The sequence below is a fragment of the Pelmatolapia mariae genome, linkage group LG18, assembly GCF_036321145.2.
Source record: "Pelmatolapia mariae isolate MD_Pm_ZW linkage group LG18, Pm_UMD_F_2, whole genome shotgun sequence".
Taxonomy (NCBI): domain Eukaryota; kingdom Metazoa; phylum Chordata; class Actinopteri; order Cichliformes; family Cichlidae; genus Pelmatolapia; species Pelmatolapia mariae.
In genome coordinates, this window is record NC_086243.1 from 23,075,278 (window position 1) to 23,092,006 (window position 16,729).

Below are 16,729 nucleotides of genomic sequence, written 5' to 3' on the forward strand. Positions count from 1 at the left end.
AACATAGCAGCCCTGGTGTGTAAGTGAGGAATTTTGGAGCAGCGGCAGAGAAAGAAACTGTCCGAGCACTCTTCTCTACCTGCGAACAGCAAGTACAAAAACAAAACTTTGGCAGACAAAAACTAAGGCGGCTTAAATTTAGCTCATGACAACATGTCATGACTGAAACAAGACAAACTGGGACCACTGATGAATTTACATGCTCCCCGTATTGTGGAGAAACAGAGAAACTGGGAGATTTCACAAAGGTTTCTATTGTCAATAGGCCAGCTCCCACTCTCCATACATCCCTTACTCTGAGCCAGAGACTGAAAAGACTGCTTTGAGTCATCAATTAGAGTCATTAGAGGGGCACATTTCTATTCACCACAGCCATCATGTCTCTCGCTGTCTACACCTTTGAGAGAGATGAACTTTATAATTAATCGAATAGGAGCACTATGATAGACACAAAAGAGCAGGCAGAAATGTATTAATAATAACTATAATAATCACAGTGTAAATGTTTTCCCTAAATGAAATGTATAATGAGCAACAAATCGCACGAAAAGACGAAAGACAATTCTTTTGAGCAACATATTCTTTTATTATGAAAAACTGGGTCTTTTAACACCATTCATCAGCAGGATAAATGGTTGGTTTTGGCCTCTTTGGGCATTTTATTAATTATCGCTCAAATAACCCAGCCTCCATTTACACGTCAACAATATAATACCGTGTCTGGATTATCTTATCTGGATGAGGGAAATATGCAGCTCATTAGCACTGAAACAACATTCTGATAAGCAGTTAGTTAAACAAATAATCAGCTTCTCAGAGCTGGAGGAGATTTGCTGCTTTCAATGTAAATTATTCACTGTAAGGTGAATATGTCTGAGTTCTGAACATTTGGTACATCAAACGAAGAAATATAATGGACGATTGGAGATTGCGGCTATTTTTCCCTTTTTGCGCCACGGACCGGTTTATGTCCGACAATATTTTTATGTGCCGGCCCTTAAGGTGTCGTGGATAAATACAACAAAATAAAACCAGTACTGGTACCAAAAAAAAAGAAGATTTATTCATAACACACGGGAAAAGACCCAGGGAAATCGAGTTAACGATGAAAACGATTTTTAAAAAAAAACTCTAAAAACCATTAAAAACCCTAAAAACCACACATTTCACACCCGAGCATGAGGTTAACTCTTGTGGCCTGGTACCAAACGACTCACGGACCGGTACGTCGTCCGTGGCCCGCTGGTCAACGGTACTCTCTCCAATCCCAAAATGCAAAGAAAAGCTGGCGCCTGGAAGGGACTTAACTTACAGTGTACACTTAACAGTTAGGTTGGTTCGATGTCTGAACACCTTCTCGTGATAAATGAACGACTCTTGAGTTCATCTGGAAAAAAATGAGACTAGCTCCTCTAAAGGGTCCTGGTGCAGTTGTTTTGGTCTGCACCCAAATGCAATTACATCTTCAGAAATGAAGCGCACCAAGCGGGAAAACAAACCAGAGTTTGGTTTAAACGACTAAACAGTGCAGACATGAAACGATGTCCTGTGAATTTCGGATGACCACAAGAGATGGTGTAAAATAGCCGTGTATCCTTTATGTTGCACGCGCAGAGGTCAAGACACAATACCAATAAAGTCACACTTGTGACCTAGGCGACGCAAGCAACCTGACAAATGGACGTGGTGCCCAGCTGAAGTTTGGAAAGAAGATGAAACTGAGATGATTGCTGGGTGCCTGGCCCCTTTATTAAGAATGAAATACAAACACCCTTACACCGGGACTGTACTTTTCACATCCAGAAGTCTGCTCGGGTCAGCATGAGGTCAATTTTATCATGGTGAGCACAAGGATCCGTGCTGATGTCCATGTGCTTGCATGTTATTTGTGACCATGTGGACTAGCGTACAGAAAACTTACATAACAATGCACAAATTACACATCTCCAGCTTCCTGTCTGTGTCTGCAACCATATATATACATGGCCCTAAGTGAGCGTGCTGCCTAGGAGGAACACGTAGGTAGGAATGTCTATAACGATACCGGCAGAATTAAGCAATTCTCGATACCCAATTCAATACGTCCATTTCAGAATAACAAAAGAAACGTAATACTTTGGATGTTTTTGAAACTAACTAACTAACTAACTAACTAACTAACTTACTTGAATTATTTCTTGAAGTATTTTAAAATCAAATGGTACCATATGTATTGGTTCTGGTGACATCCCTACATTTAGGAGGCAGCACATATGACTCACAACTCCAGTGACTAGCTGTGAATTAACTGGACTCCATTACTCTCGCACAAACCAGTGCAATCCGACGTCACAGACTTTGTACTAATGTCCAACACAACATGTGCACCACCAGGTAGAAAATGGCTGCAGTGCATGTGTGAAGGGGGACTACAGACCATATGATAAGTTGCAGCCCAACAATTATTTTCAAAGCTGATAATTAAGCAGATTATTATTTGTCATTGTTTAATCATTTTATACACAAAAATTTTTAAGCCAACTGGTCTGGAACTCAACCTTATGTCAATATCACCCAGTTTTCCAGACATGGATTCATGCAGCGTTCCTTTTACCCCTTTTACCTCAGAAGCTGGATATTGGAGCTGGGAGTGACGTCATTCCCAAGTTGACTGCATTCCAGTAGTAGCAGATGGAAAAGCAGCCTTTGTTGTGCTCCCTAGCAAGGTAAAGCCATTCACCCATCATTAGCAATACAGCACAATGCCTGGTTTTATTGCGCTTAAAAACATCGCTGCAGCACATCCGCGTGCTTGGAGGGTGCTCTGTGTATAGCTTATATAGTGAGTTGCAAATACACAGCAGCGGTAATACAGATTACAAGTTTTACAGTTTTACTTGTGTTTAAGAAGTCAGGGTTGGTGGGGCTTTTCTGACTTTCAGAGTGCGCAATCCAACTTAAGGGTTGGACAATGTGAAAGAAATCTCACATCAGAACACAAGCAGATTAATTCTCCCTTAACCAGCTCATCGACTAATCGCTCTAAAAGCTCTACGGCACATTATTGCACTCAGATTCATTGGGTGATGTTTGAAGGTGGTCTGCTTCACGATGTAATCAGTCTGTAATAAAAGTCAGTCCATAGAGGTTGATCACATTTGAGAAAAAAAAAAAAAACCTACCCACAAGCTCCAACAGTGTGACCCGAGTTATGCAACTGCCACGTACCAATTCTATATAATAATGAAGCCATACAGCAAACAAGACCACACAATTAATTTCATGAGTAAGTGCAGACACAGTTATGATGTTACTGTCCTCATAATTAATCCACACAGTTAGCAGATCGTGAATGCCTCGTGTAAATCCCGCCTAGGTCACAAGTTGCACTTTAATTTGAATCAACATGCACTAATCTATAGCTCACTGAAGCTTTAATGCAGAACACAAATTGTGTGCATATCTGAACCAAAAGGAGTCAATGCTGCACAGTCTGAGCGCCACAATCTGTCCACTTTGTGCTCAGTGGCACTACGTACAAAACCGCAATCCTTTCACTACAGCTGCAAGCATCAACAGGCACAGACGGCTTCTGATGTAGAGAAGGAAGTGGATGGGGGGGTTCGGGCTGTTAGGCTGATGGTGTATATTATCACTGAGCCTCAATAAGCATGCAGGAGCGCAAGCACTCAGTGATTGCAACACTTCCCTTTTCTAAGTTTCACTGTTGTGTTGTTTTCTCAAACAGGGCTACAACGAAGATTCACAAACTGGCACGTGATGTGATCCTCTTTAAGACGGGTTTTACAACCTCAAAGTGAAAATGACTTTTAATTGTTAAAATAAGGTTTCATTTATCTAACATCGTGCTCAAACTATTCTAAGAATTACTTCAACTAAATTTTGTATTTATTAAAAAAAAAAACATCCGACTATCTGCTATCGAGAGCTTCTGAGCACCAATTACAGCTCAGAAGTTTATCATTTTTCAATTGTGCAAGGTCGGATATTACAACAGCCAGAAAGTGACATTACTACGACTCTGAAGAGATGCAACTTTCTTCAGAAATTGGTCAAGAGTCAAATTCATCCTCCGCAGTGTACAATCTCTTACAAGAGTCCAGAAAGCAGGCGTGGGTTGAGAGTTTAATCATCAAATATGTCAGCAACTGGGAACCACAGCACATTAACAATACAGTGCAAAAAACAAGGAAAACGTTAAAACCAAAGAAATCAGGCCTCAGTCTTTAAATAGAGTGAAACTGAGTAAAACAGAGAGCCCGACCACACCACAAAGTTCCCCCTTGGGATTGTGTGATTTGTATACTGTGGCTGTGGACCAAAGATCATTTAGTACCCACTCAGCGGCACTCACACATTATTCTCTCTGCTGGTTAGCAATACAACCCCCTTTTTATGTAAAAATATAAATCACAACCCTATTATTTGTCCTTCATTTTAAATTTGGGGCGCCTGTTATTTTGCAAAACTGCTGACACAGTGCAGTAGCAGCCAAAACAACCAATGTCACTACTGGCTTTAACCACCGGGATTCATAAGAGCCTTTTAAAAAAAAACACAGAGTTCATACAAACAGCACGAGCACCGAGGTAATTATTACCTCTGAAGTGTGACAGCACGCTAACAAGCATATTTTCTTTAAACAAGAGCACAGTGTCAAGGGTAAAGATCAGAAACTACAAGGTTTCACCGTCAGCATGAGTGGATAAAAACGAATGAGTGCAGGTGTGTCAGATTACCGTTTTCAAGCAGTGCATAAATTTCAAACCTGAACGTGCCAACAAGGATTAGAGAGCCATTGTTTCGGGTGACAAATGCAAAAATCACACTATTGTATACATGTCAACTGCACTCGTGACTTTGGTACTTGAGGGCACAGTGGCAGCTTGTGTGTAGTGTTTTTGAAGAGGTGGCGGGGGGAAGGGACAGTTTCATCGCCCTACAATTGCTCTTCTTGTCGGGTGGCGTAAATCAAGGGCGCCAGGTCGTTGGATCGCTGCCTGATTTTTTGACCAAAGTGGTGCTTGACAACAGGGTGCCGGTGGCTTCATGGCGAGCCCCGGCTGTTTAACGCCCTTAAGGTGATATGTTATCATGGCACAACAATAACACGACTCGACCACCTGAGCCCTTGAAGCGCGACGTAAGGGGACATAAGATAGAAGAAGCTCATGCTTTTATATATTTTATATTTAATAATATATTTTTAAATTTAACCCCATCTATTAGACTGTGCTGTGATAAGACCTTGAATATTTATATATTGATTTATTGATTTATTTGTACTCCAAGTGCTGGAACAGACTGATGTATGGCCTTATTTTTTCGCACTCTTTTTTGTTCTCTTTGCTTTGGTTGATGTCGTCTTTACTAAAACCAAAGTCACGTCCAAATAACAGCAAAAACACCATTTTTATTTGGTACAAACTGCGCAGTTGGCTCAGTGTTTGACATTTCCTCCATGATGTTTTCATGTCACAGACGGGGGAGTCACAGAACAGTCATGTGACAGCACACACAGTATATTTTAAAGGTGACAGTACATAATTTGGGGAAGTACTAACAGAATTTAACAACAGAGCAAGATTACACAGATTAGAGGTTCTGAAAGTCGGTTGTTTTTTTAAATTAGAATTAACTAGTCTGTTTTTTCCCCCTGACGTTAAAACAAATGTTAAGTTAGTCAGCAGGAACATCTCTAATCCCTCACAACCCCAAACTAAGCACCTGTTTCTGTTGCCCTCATTTGGAGAAAAAACTGTTCAGTGAAGTAAACTATGGTAACAAACAACTTTGCATAAATTTCTACCTGCAGGCTTATTTTGTTTGAATTTGGGGGTTTTTCTACATTATTTGCTTTCTGAATCGTAAACTTCTGGCACTTTAAGTCATATTTCCAGTTTCTTGGATGTATGTATTGGCAATTACTTTTCTTGGTGACTTGCACTGTCACATCAGTAAAGAAGATGACACTTATAAATGACTTAAGCTGACGTTTATCACATCAGTTCTGCGGTGGACAAATGTTCAAAGTGTGAATGTAAAAAAAACAGAAACAAAATCTTTCTAATCGATCTGTGGTACTTTTTACAGGCTCCAGCTAAAAGCGTAAAATACACAATATTTACCAAAAATGGTGACGACTTCAACATTTTCAATGGATGTTTAGTAAATGAAATCAATTCACAGTGAATACGAAGTTTCCATTATTAAATGAATTTTTCCATCAAGCTGAGCTGGGCAGTGAAAAACAAGTAGCTCAAAAGATTTTCTGACTTCAACACTGGTCAGTGCAGCTTATGAAATCGAGCAGTGTGGGGCCCAGGTTCCACTCTTCCCGTCTGTGGTTCACCCTTAAGTCTGAGAGGACCGAGAGGGGGGCTGCACGGCAATTACACAACTTGATTCAGATTTATATCTTAAAATTCTCGCTCAGCCTGACTTCATGGCATCGCTCCAATCGCTCCTCATTTAAATCTGATGAAAGGCAAGAGACTCTGCGCTTTTTCTTTTTATCCGATTGCCTCTTACGTCAAACCAATGCCATATAGTGAAGCAGTATGAGTGTCAAAGCTACCTGGGGCTCTCGAGTGTTTGTGCACACAGTGTATAAATGTCATAATGTACATACACGGGAGGGGCTTCTGTTAATCTGTTCATCTGAAAATGTGTTTGTGTGCTTGTGTCACAGAACTGTACCAAAAAGCAGAGCATTTTCTCTTAGATATTACAGTAATTAAACAGGATTAAAAGTGATGAGTACAAAATCGTTTTTACTTTGCAACTGCGCACAAAATTGACCATCAAATGAACCTACAGGCAAACATTTTTGTAAACAAACAACTTGAGGAAAACTGGTTAGTTTACCAGTTTACATCGGACTTTTGAAGATCATATAAAAAAGGCATTTACACCACATTTAAAGTCTGATTTTAACATTAAAGTCATTTTAAAAATCCACACTTCGGGAGTAATTTCACTGTATAAAACTCAAAAAGTATTGACAGATGCACCAAACACGAGCCAATATTCTTCCACCAAAGGCTGTGCCAAGCATTATTTCAACAAGTTATTCTGGCTGGACAATAAGGAAACAACCCAAGAGTTATTTGCAGATTTAAAAAAAAAGGTTTTAAATTTTTTTCTTCTGACCTATAAATCAAAGATAACCTGGAATGAATCATCTGCTCTGATAAAAACTGAACTTCCTGGTATATGGGGCAATGACTGATCTCTGCCATATCACTGCTCTGCTGTGCAGACATCTTTAAAAATGTCCCACACCTATTCTTAGTAATATTTCCCTTATAATAAAGATTCCCACAGTGGAAAACTGTCAGTTTGCAGAGTCACTGCAAATGCCGTTCATTCATTCTTATCACCAGGGCTGGCGAGTGTAGAAGGGATTGTGAGGGGCTTTAAAGAGGGCTTATTGTCACATTCCTGCACCGAGCAGAGCAACAAGCCAAGCTTAAGCATCTACAATAACAACCAATTAATTCTACTAAATTCTCAGACTACTTACTTAATTTGTTTACAGTTAGTGCAGACTCACACAGCCGATAACTGCTAACCTTTGTCCCTTCAATGCAGGCGCTGTCTACAGCACTGCTGCTGCAGCCTGCGTGCTTTTTATCAACTCACCATCACTAACAAAACAAGAGAAAAAAAAACAGTATGGCAATATTGCAGCAGGGTATCCGACTAATCAGCGGGATGTTTGCTTCATTTAAGAGTAAACCCGTACTAATAATAATAATGATAGTGATTTACTGTGTTTTTGGATGTTCATATAATAACTACAGCAGCTACTACGTGGGTGTAAATATCTGTAGATAAAGAAAACCTGATAAGTCACTTATGAAATCGATCAACCATTATCTTGGCACTATTAAAATATGTGTAAAGATTTGTTTGATTGCTTTCGTTAACCCAATCACTGCAACTGAGGAGAATTTTCGCAGTACTTGGCTGTCATTTTTAAATTTTTTAATCAAGCGTAATTTCAATCTGTGCGTTTTCCGCTCTTTTTCGCAAAAAAACTTCTGCTTTCTCTTAGGGCAGAAAACTGGCATCTGCACAGCACAAACAGCTACTTACTCTAAGTGTCACACAGTTTTTAAAAAGAGCTTAACAGAAAATGTGAAAATTGGTGTTACTTACTCTCTGCACTCGCTTGGTGACAGCTCATCATAAAGCAGACTGCGGTCAAAACAAACCCCAAACGCAAAGTCCGGAGCCACATATCTGACACCATGCAGCGCTTACTCCCGGTCGAAAATCAGAAAAATATAAAAAGAAAAACCTCCCGACGAGCAGGACAGCTCGGACTTGAGAGAGAGAGGAGTACCTTCAGGAAACTGGTTTTGTTTTGCGGCGTGGGCCAACAGGTAAACAAAAATAAATAAAAGACATCCCGGAAGATGGGCGGAGGAAGGACTCCAACGTGTTCAGTCAAACACAAGCTAGCAGTGCTGCTGCTGCTAAAGTTAGCCACCTCACTGTGGGGTGGGGGGCGCCACCATCAACAAACGCCAACACAGGGCGTGGGTGCTCTTTTATGACTTTAAGTGCTTTTTGGTTGTTATTCTGGCCCAGCTGAGTGTGTCAGTGTCGGTAAAAAAAAAAGTGCAAAAACGGACTCGCTAGCCGAGAAGAAGCTGGTTAGCGCTGGTGCTACAGTTGAGCTAGCTAGCCTGGCTCCTGCTCCACTCCAGCTCAGGCCACAAGCGAAGTTTGCGCCGCTTTTCAGCAGCCCACTCAGTTAATTTTAACTTCACCAAATGCGACGCGTGGCCACTCGGCTGCAATGCATTTCATCCTCAAAAAATAGAAATGATGCATGCACGAACATCTTAATAAAAGCGAGCTTTGGTGTAATTAAGAGGGATTTTTTTTAAAAAAGGGGGAGTCGTTTGCTGCTGACTCGATGGTTGTGGCATGCGTGGCGTAATGTTAGCGTGAAAAAAAGAGACAGCGAGATAGAGAGAAAAAAAGAAGAAGAAATCCCGTCAAGTCCCACAGCGAGCAAAAAACAGCCCAGTTTTCATGTTTGTGTTGTGAATTTTGTCGGCTTGGCTGGAAAACTTCCTCCACAGTCCGTGCAGATATTTCAGCAACACCTCCGCTCTCCGAAAGGCTGACAGCGCAGACTTCGTCGCAGCTCAGAAGCACACTCTCCTTTTTTGTTTTTGTTTGGGAATTTAAAAAAAGAAAAGAAATTCACATACACGCTCCAACTTGTGCTCAGTGCACTGCACGGCGGCCCGCTACGGTCAAAAGTGTGTATCTAAACGAGAGGAAAGTAGGTTTATCGGAGTTTATAGTTGTTTTTTTTCCTTTTCTTCTTCTTCCACAGACAGAGGTAGGTTGTAGAGTCTCCCTGGTCCTGTAGGATCCCCTTCTTCCCAGCCCCTCCGCCAGTAAACAAACCCTGCCAGTGAGCCAGATGGGCTTGAGGGGAAATACGGACTGGAGCTTATTGGATTACACAACAAACTGATCCTACTGTCAGCCGGTAACGCGTTAGAAAGTAACACAGTTACTCCTGCGATTAATTTGCAACAAGGAGAAGTTTACATCGAAGACTGCTTTAGATTTACTGCCGTGTCACTCGATTTGAAACGTACTTAGAACTTTAAATGTACGACTACAGACGAAATAATCGGTCAAATGATCGATATAAAATCCATCAAAAACTCCCAATTAATCTTTAAATTATTATTTTTTACATGTTTGTGGTTGTTGTGAATTTGAAAACAATAATCATTTACACTTTATGAAATTTAAAGACCTAAATATTAATGATTAGCTAAAAAATAATCATTCAAGTTGCTGCCTAAATAAATTACTTTACCATTTTAACATTTATAGTTATTCATTAAATATCACTATTACTAACTCCTAATACTAATACTATTACTAATAATAATAATAACAGTAATAATACATATCTAAACAAGCATCTCTTAAAATATTTTTCTTTTCAGGTTCAATTTAACTTTATTTGAGTAGACAGGGTACTTTGTAATTCTAAAAACAAATTATCATCATTATTATTATTATTATTATTATTATTATTATCATTAGAGCCCTGTGAAAATTAATTAAAGGAAAAACAACAATTTTGCCAGTAAGCATAATCATGGACTTTGTGGGGTTTCCCAAGACTTTTATGTGCATCTCACAATTAAAAATATTTAAATAAGCAATATTTACTAGTTAACTATATTTATACATATTATTTATATATATATATATATATATATATATATGTTCATATATATGTATTCTGACTTGAAGGAATACACATTTTATGGGTTTATTACACACACATAAAAAAAAGAAAGACAATAAACCAAAGAGCATTTGTTTTCGATAACAGACGTCACACAGGAAACACCCAAATAAGGAACAGAGAGCTCCAAAAAAGGCCAGATAACCTCCGGAAGTAAACATTATTCAGTTCACGAGGTTACTGATCACATACAGTGAAACATAAAGTTCTGTAATCTCCTGATTTGAAACCAGACTAAATTAGGTGCACGCTGTGTGTACAGACCCACATTCTTTGTAAATTTATGAACCGAACAAGCAATATTGTTGTGTAGTAGCAGACAAAGTGTTCCTTTAAAATGACACTGATGTGATTATGGGTTAGTGGTGAAATGAGTTGGATATTTACTAAAGTTGTAAACACTGTGCTGCCAGTAACAACCCAAAGAAGTCAGTCAAACGTGAGGCGAATTATCAGGTAGATAAATGAGTAGTAACGTGATTATCATAAAACAAGGCAATGCCCATGACTTTTATCAAATGCATCATTTAGAATTTTTGTTTATTGTTTTTTAATTACTGTTTTTATCAGGTTATTAAAAACATTGAAGTGAACTCAAATTGTGCATTTTCCACCAACTTCAATCCTCTGTTAAACAGAGGATGTCTGGACTTCCTTTTCCCTTCATGGAGTTTAACTTGTTTTGCGCAATTTTACTGTTATAGTTATTAATTCAAACTGTAAACCACCGTTTACAAAAAGATCAGCTGACATGGGCGTATTCAGAATGAGCTGCAGAACCTTTTAAAATTATAATAAGCATTCCAACATCATAAGGTGGGTGCATTTTCAGAGCTGAGCCTGTGATTTGGGATGTTGGACTTCGTATGTAATCACAGATCCCCGGTTTGAGCCCGGAAGGACACACAACACCAGCCTCAGGGGGACACAAGTTAGTGTACTCTTGGTGCCGGGCTCAAACCCAGATAAATGGGAGGGTTGCGTGAGGAAGGGCATCCAACATTAAAAAATAATAATAATAAATCTGCGCCTAATCATGAAGATCTATCCTCTGTGGCAGGTCACTGGGAAATAAGGAAGCAGCTGAAAGTACCTGTCATGTAATCACAGTGTGTTACGTTTAAAATGAATTGATGCTCACACAGTGGCTCCTCAATTAAAATATTTTCAGATAAAAAGTCGAGATTTCCACATTCACGTAATCTATACACGGGAGAGAAACTAATTTGGAGGATTTGTGCATTAATTAATTTAGTTGTTTCCTTCCCTCCAGTTTTATCCAGGATCACATGCTGTTAAGGAAAGAGCCAATCACAAAAAACCTTCCTTAATTTTCTTCCTGCCGGTAGCGGTCTGGCTCTTCTCTAAATAGACTAAGATTCTCTGTTATTTAGGAAACCGAGGGAGAAACAGTGAGGAAGGAAAATCTGTTTGCAATCCAGCCATTGTTTGAAAACAGAACTTGATTCTCCCTTTGATCCTGCGATGTTCTCACACTCGCAAAAACACCAGGATTACGTATTTCACACCGTCTTCACAACTGAGCTCTCACGGGCTGAAAATATCCGAGACCGTTCTTCCTGAAAACTTTTTTTCTTCTTTTCCTTTTTTTTTAAAAAACCACAATGCCATCTTAATCGTCACCGCCAATTCACTACCTGTTTACATCCTCCATCAAAGCTTGTTTGTTGCAAGATAATCATATCCTGTTGTTTGTCTAGCTAAAATAAGCCTTACTGGAATAATTAGAGCTGCTCCTCCAGGATTTCTGTTTGTCCCGTGTCTCTGACAGACGCTCGGTTTATTCTGAAATACCCTCTGGTTGGCATTTATCTGTAAATCACTGCAGGCCGTAGGAGTGACCACCAACACCATCTCCTGTTGATGTAGGCATTGATTCAGTGGGAAAGTGACCCCTTATGGGAAAAACAGGAGGTATTTGCCACAGCGTGTAATGAAAGGTAAACTCAGAGTGTCACATGTGCACAACAACATGCCTGAAATGGCGAAAGGAAAGCCGAAGCTGCGGGGTCAAGAGGTGATGGTCGCCGTCGCCTTCCCACAAGCACAAGTGAGAGAAAGCTTACCAGTAATTAGTCTGCAGGACTTTTATGCAATGCAGGGATGTGCAGGATTGCAAATGAAATAGAAGAGAATTGCAGCAGTGTGAATTTTATATCCTGAGCCTAATCCCATGTGGAGTGTGCAGCTCGTAGGAGTGAGATGTCCTAATGAGATTAGAAAGTATAGTAAGTGGTTGGATAAATCCATGTCCCACTTCCCATTCATGAGCTACCCTCTGGTTTATTTTTGGCTCTCACAACGTCTCGTAACGTAGGAAGAAAAGGTTAGATTTTCACTTTTCCTCATATATTGTGCTTCTAGTGGGGCAGAAGAAGACACATCCTAAACGTTTGTCAAATCAAGCAACAGTAAAACAATACTTTTATCAATCTTTTAAAATTCTTTAAGGGTCTTACAGTAAAGCGTAGTGGTTAGGTTATTAATGTTAGCATGAGTGGTTGTCTCTACGTGTTAGCCCAGCAACAGATTGAGAGCTGGGATAGTCTTCAGCCCTTCCGTGACCCTGGATTGGTTAAGCGCCAGAAAAGAGATGGATGGATGAATAACAAAACAATAAAAGGAGACAATAATCGCAAATTAAAAGCAAAAAAACAAACATAAATGTTTTTATATCTTACTTATGTTACTTATTGTTGAAAGGTTATCCACCTCCATCATTACTGAATGTCTCCTGAATTTCAATGTGATAAACTGCAAAGTTTAAAACAGCTTCCTGATGAAGAAATAGAACCTGACTAATGTGAGATCTTTAAGACCAATACCGATATTTGATGAGCTGAAAATCCAATGTTGCAGACAATACTTTTTTCCTTTCAGACACATGAACCATGTATAGATTTTCTCAACAGTTATTGTATGTAGTTATTCATGAGTCTTTATTCAGATATTACCTACTAAGATTGTCACAACTAGTCGTGGATTTCCAAACACGTGTTTCTAAGAGGGACACTGCAGGACTACCCTCTAGTGAATAAACTATGAAACATCTACACGTGTTTCTCCTGTCTTGTCTTTACTTTTTACATTTTCATTTGTCAGCCGATACCAATAAATCAATAAATCTCCACCCACTGATGTATTAGTCAGGCTCTATGTAGGGCATTTTGTCTCTAGTTTAACCATTTTGATCAAAGCAGATTATGTACCCTACTCTGCTACTTTGACCAGATTAGGGTCATTATGTCTCAGAACTATTGATGTGTAATTAAGGCCAAGAAACAATGACGCAAGCACATGATTTGAATGCTGCTGCTGGGGACCAAAATGTTTGTTTTTGTGCCGCAAGCATTCTGACAGGCTCCTTAATCATGACCTCTGTGATCATGTCAGTGTACTGAGAGTGGGTCAGTGTACCTGAAACTCTTTCAGGTAGACAGTGAGTCAAGGTGGGAGACAGTCTTTTAACAGGGCGGAGTTTAAACCCAAACAGACTTTAAGAACTGATATCTGATTGAGGATTGGTGCTAACACTTAAAGGAGAAGAATTAATAAGTTGCAGCAACAACTGCAATCAAAGGTTTGCAATAATTGGCAGTAAGTCTTTCACATCACTGTGGATGATTTTAGCCCTCTCTTCTTTGTAGAATTGTTTTATTTAAGCCACATTGGATAGTTTTCAATCATAAACTGTTTAAGGTCATGTCAAAGAATCTCAATCTGATTTAAGTCCAAAATTTGACCGGACACTTCCAAAAACTTCATTTTATGTAATTTTAATTTCTGAGCCATTATGGGGGACTTGATGGTGTATTTTTGATCCTGTCCACCTCAAACTGTGTAAGCTTGAGCTTCAGGGCACCAACTAATGCCTCCTTCAGGATTTTTGGTAAAGAGCAGAATTAACAGTTTCTCAATTATAGCAAGCTGTCTCGGTCCTGGAGCAGCAAAGCCGCCCAGGACCATCACACTACCACCACCCTGTTTCAGTGTGTATGACTTTCTTTTAATGAAATGCTGTGTTAGTCTTATGCCAGATGTGACAGGACTCAAGCCTTCAAAAAGGTTCAGCTTCTGTGTCATCAGTCCACAGAATATTTTTTACCAAACTCTTTTGGATCATCAGGATGTTTTTCTGGTAAATGTGAGACGAGCCTTTGTGTTCTTTTTCGGTCAACAATGTTTTTCATGCTTTTCTCCTTGAAACTCTCCTATAGATGACATTTTTGCCCAGTCTCGTTCTTATTGTTGAATCATGAACTCTGACCTTAACTGAGCCAAGTGAGGCCTGCAGTTCTTTAGATGTTGTTCTGGCTTCCTTTCTGACCTGCACGAGTCGTCCATGCGCTCTTGGAGTAATTTTGGTGTGCTGGTGGCTCCTCGCAAGGTTCTCTACAGTTCCAAGTTTTCTCCATGTGCGCTTATTGACTCTCATTGTGGTTCATTGGAGTCCCAAAATCTTAGAAATGGTTTTGCAACCCTTTCCAGACTGATAAATGTCAATGACTTTATTTCTCATCTGTTATTGAGGGTTTTTTTAGACAAAGCCAAAAATATAAAGTGTGATTCAGTTTTTTTTCAAGTTATAAGAAAATTATCTGATATAAGCACATCTTAAAGAAAAAAAAATCCATGATGCTGAACCTTTCCAACAAGCCTGCACAAACATTTTCATGGGTTTTTCCTGTGGTTACCTTTCCTTTCTTAGGGTTATGTAAATCTATTAGCTGAGAATTGAAAACAAAAAGTCTGCTTAAAGTCCATTACTGTGCAAAAATAATCAAACAGGCTAACAGATAGTGACCAAGCAAGTGTCAGCAAGCTTAAAATAATACTGTTCACAAATTAATGGAAGCAAATCGCTGCATTCAAAATGAAAAATCTCAAATGTGAAAATCTAATTAAAGCTCCACTGAGTCCAAGATACTGCAATTATTTCACGAAGACACATGTTCAGAGAGTTTTACTCCAATTTTTTTTTACCAATAATTTTTATATAAAAGTCATTTTGCTGAGACTCTTGAACAACTCCCCGACTGACTTGCAGCCCTGCGGTGTGGTAATCCCAACTGTGGCAGGAACTTTTCTTTTTGTGGCGTCTTTTAAGGAAACTTCAGCATCCGATATTTACATGCTGGCTGTCGAAAAGCATCGCTTTCACAGGCTTTCATTGTCTGCAAATCAGACCCGGAAGACAAAACAATAAGCAAACACGTATTACTGGAAAGGACGGTGAGTTTGGCACACGCTTCAAAAAAGGCTGCTGATTGGCTGTAAGAACAGACACAGGACACAGAACACAATTAAAATCTGAACACTTAATGTTCTCCATTTGCAGAACTGTAAACAATAAAACTGACCATGATAAGTAATTATCTAAAAAAACACTATGAGAAAAATAAAGCATTTATACACCCAACAAGCACAGATTGGTGTCCCACTTACTACTGGCTCTGTTATGGGATTAAAAAAAAGGGATTGATTATCTTCACCAGCTAGTTTTTCTGACTGCTGTTTGGTGGGGGTTGATCAGATATTTATTTATTATTTGCTAGCTTACTTTTTATTTGCCAGCCACCTGCTGGATCTTCCTCATTATACCGGGGTTGCAACATGGGACTAAATCGTACAGTAAACAGTAAACACTTGCTTAACAGAGATTAAAGTGCTCATGACAATGTCGAGGGATTTATTAAGCTATGGTAGACAGTCTCGGGTGCTGTGAACCCCTCAGGACTGGACTTCTTTCTGCCTAATTAACCATCATTGGAACCGACTACAGCCAGCCCAAGTAATTAAAATGTAATTATGTCGGCCAGATGCTGTGTGTGCTTGTACATTTTGTTTTGCTTCCTGTGATGTTTGTAAAGTTGTGACTCCTGCTGTGTCTGTATTTTGTTAATCTGTGTGTCTGATCAGTCATTAAAAGTGAAAAACTGTCCACATCAAATAACTGACATTTAAATTCTATTTGTTTATATATATATTTTAAACTTTTGCTCAATTGACTCTTTAAACTAACCTTGCTCTTAATGATAACTGTTAAATATGAATTCATTATTCAGAATTTGACTTTGAAAATACCAGCATATTAACATAATGCCACTTTTTATGAAAGAAAACACAATTGTTTTTTCTTTTTTACTGTGTACAGAGTACACTAACAGTAAACAGAAATCCATGTAAAAGTCCAGTGGAAGTATATAATGTATTATTTTAGATTTTTACTCCTCATCCATCATGTGTCTCTGATTCATACAGATTTTAACCATCTTTGTGCGGAGACTGATTCAAACTCCATATTCCTATTCTTGGACTCTACTAGAGTGACTTTGCATGGATCGCAGTTCAAAATAATCTTTATTTATCTTATATTCATCCCCAGAGCCTTGGAGGAGCCCTCAGTTCATA

The 16,729-nt window shown here is 39.1% G+C and overlaps 1 protein-coding gene across 1 annotated transcript in view; it reads right to left on the bottom strand.

The window, feature by feature from the left end:
* The window catches only part of insra (insulin receptor a), a 55,004-nt gene extending 45,556 nt beyond the window's left edge, over positions 1 to 9,448 (bottom strand). Inside the window, exon 1 of the mRNA XM_063462329.1 lies at positions 8,164 to 9,448. Coding sequence (XP_063318399.1) covers positions 8,164 to 8,257 — 94 coding nt within the window. The 5' untranslated portion in view covers positions 8,258 to 9,448. The remainder of the gene's footprint in view (positions 1 to 8,163) is intronic.
* Between the last annotated feature and the right edge of the window lie 7,281 nt (positions 9,449 to 16,729).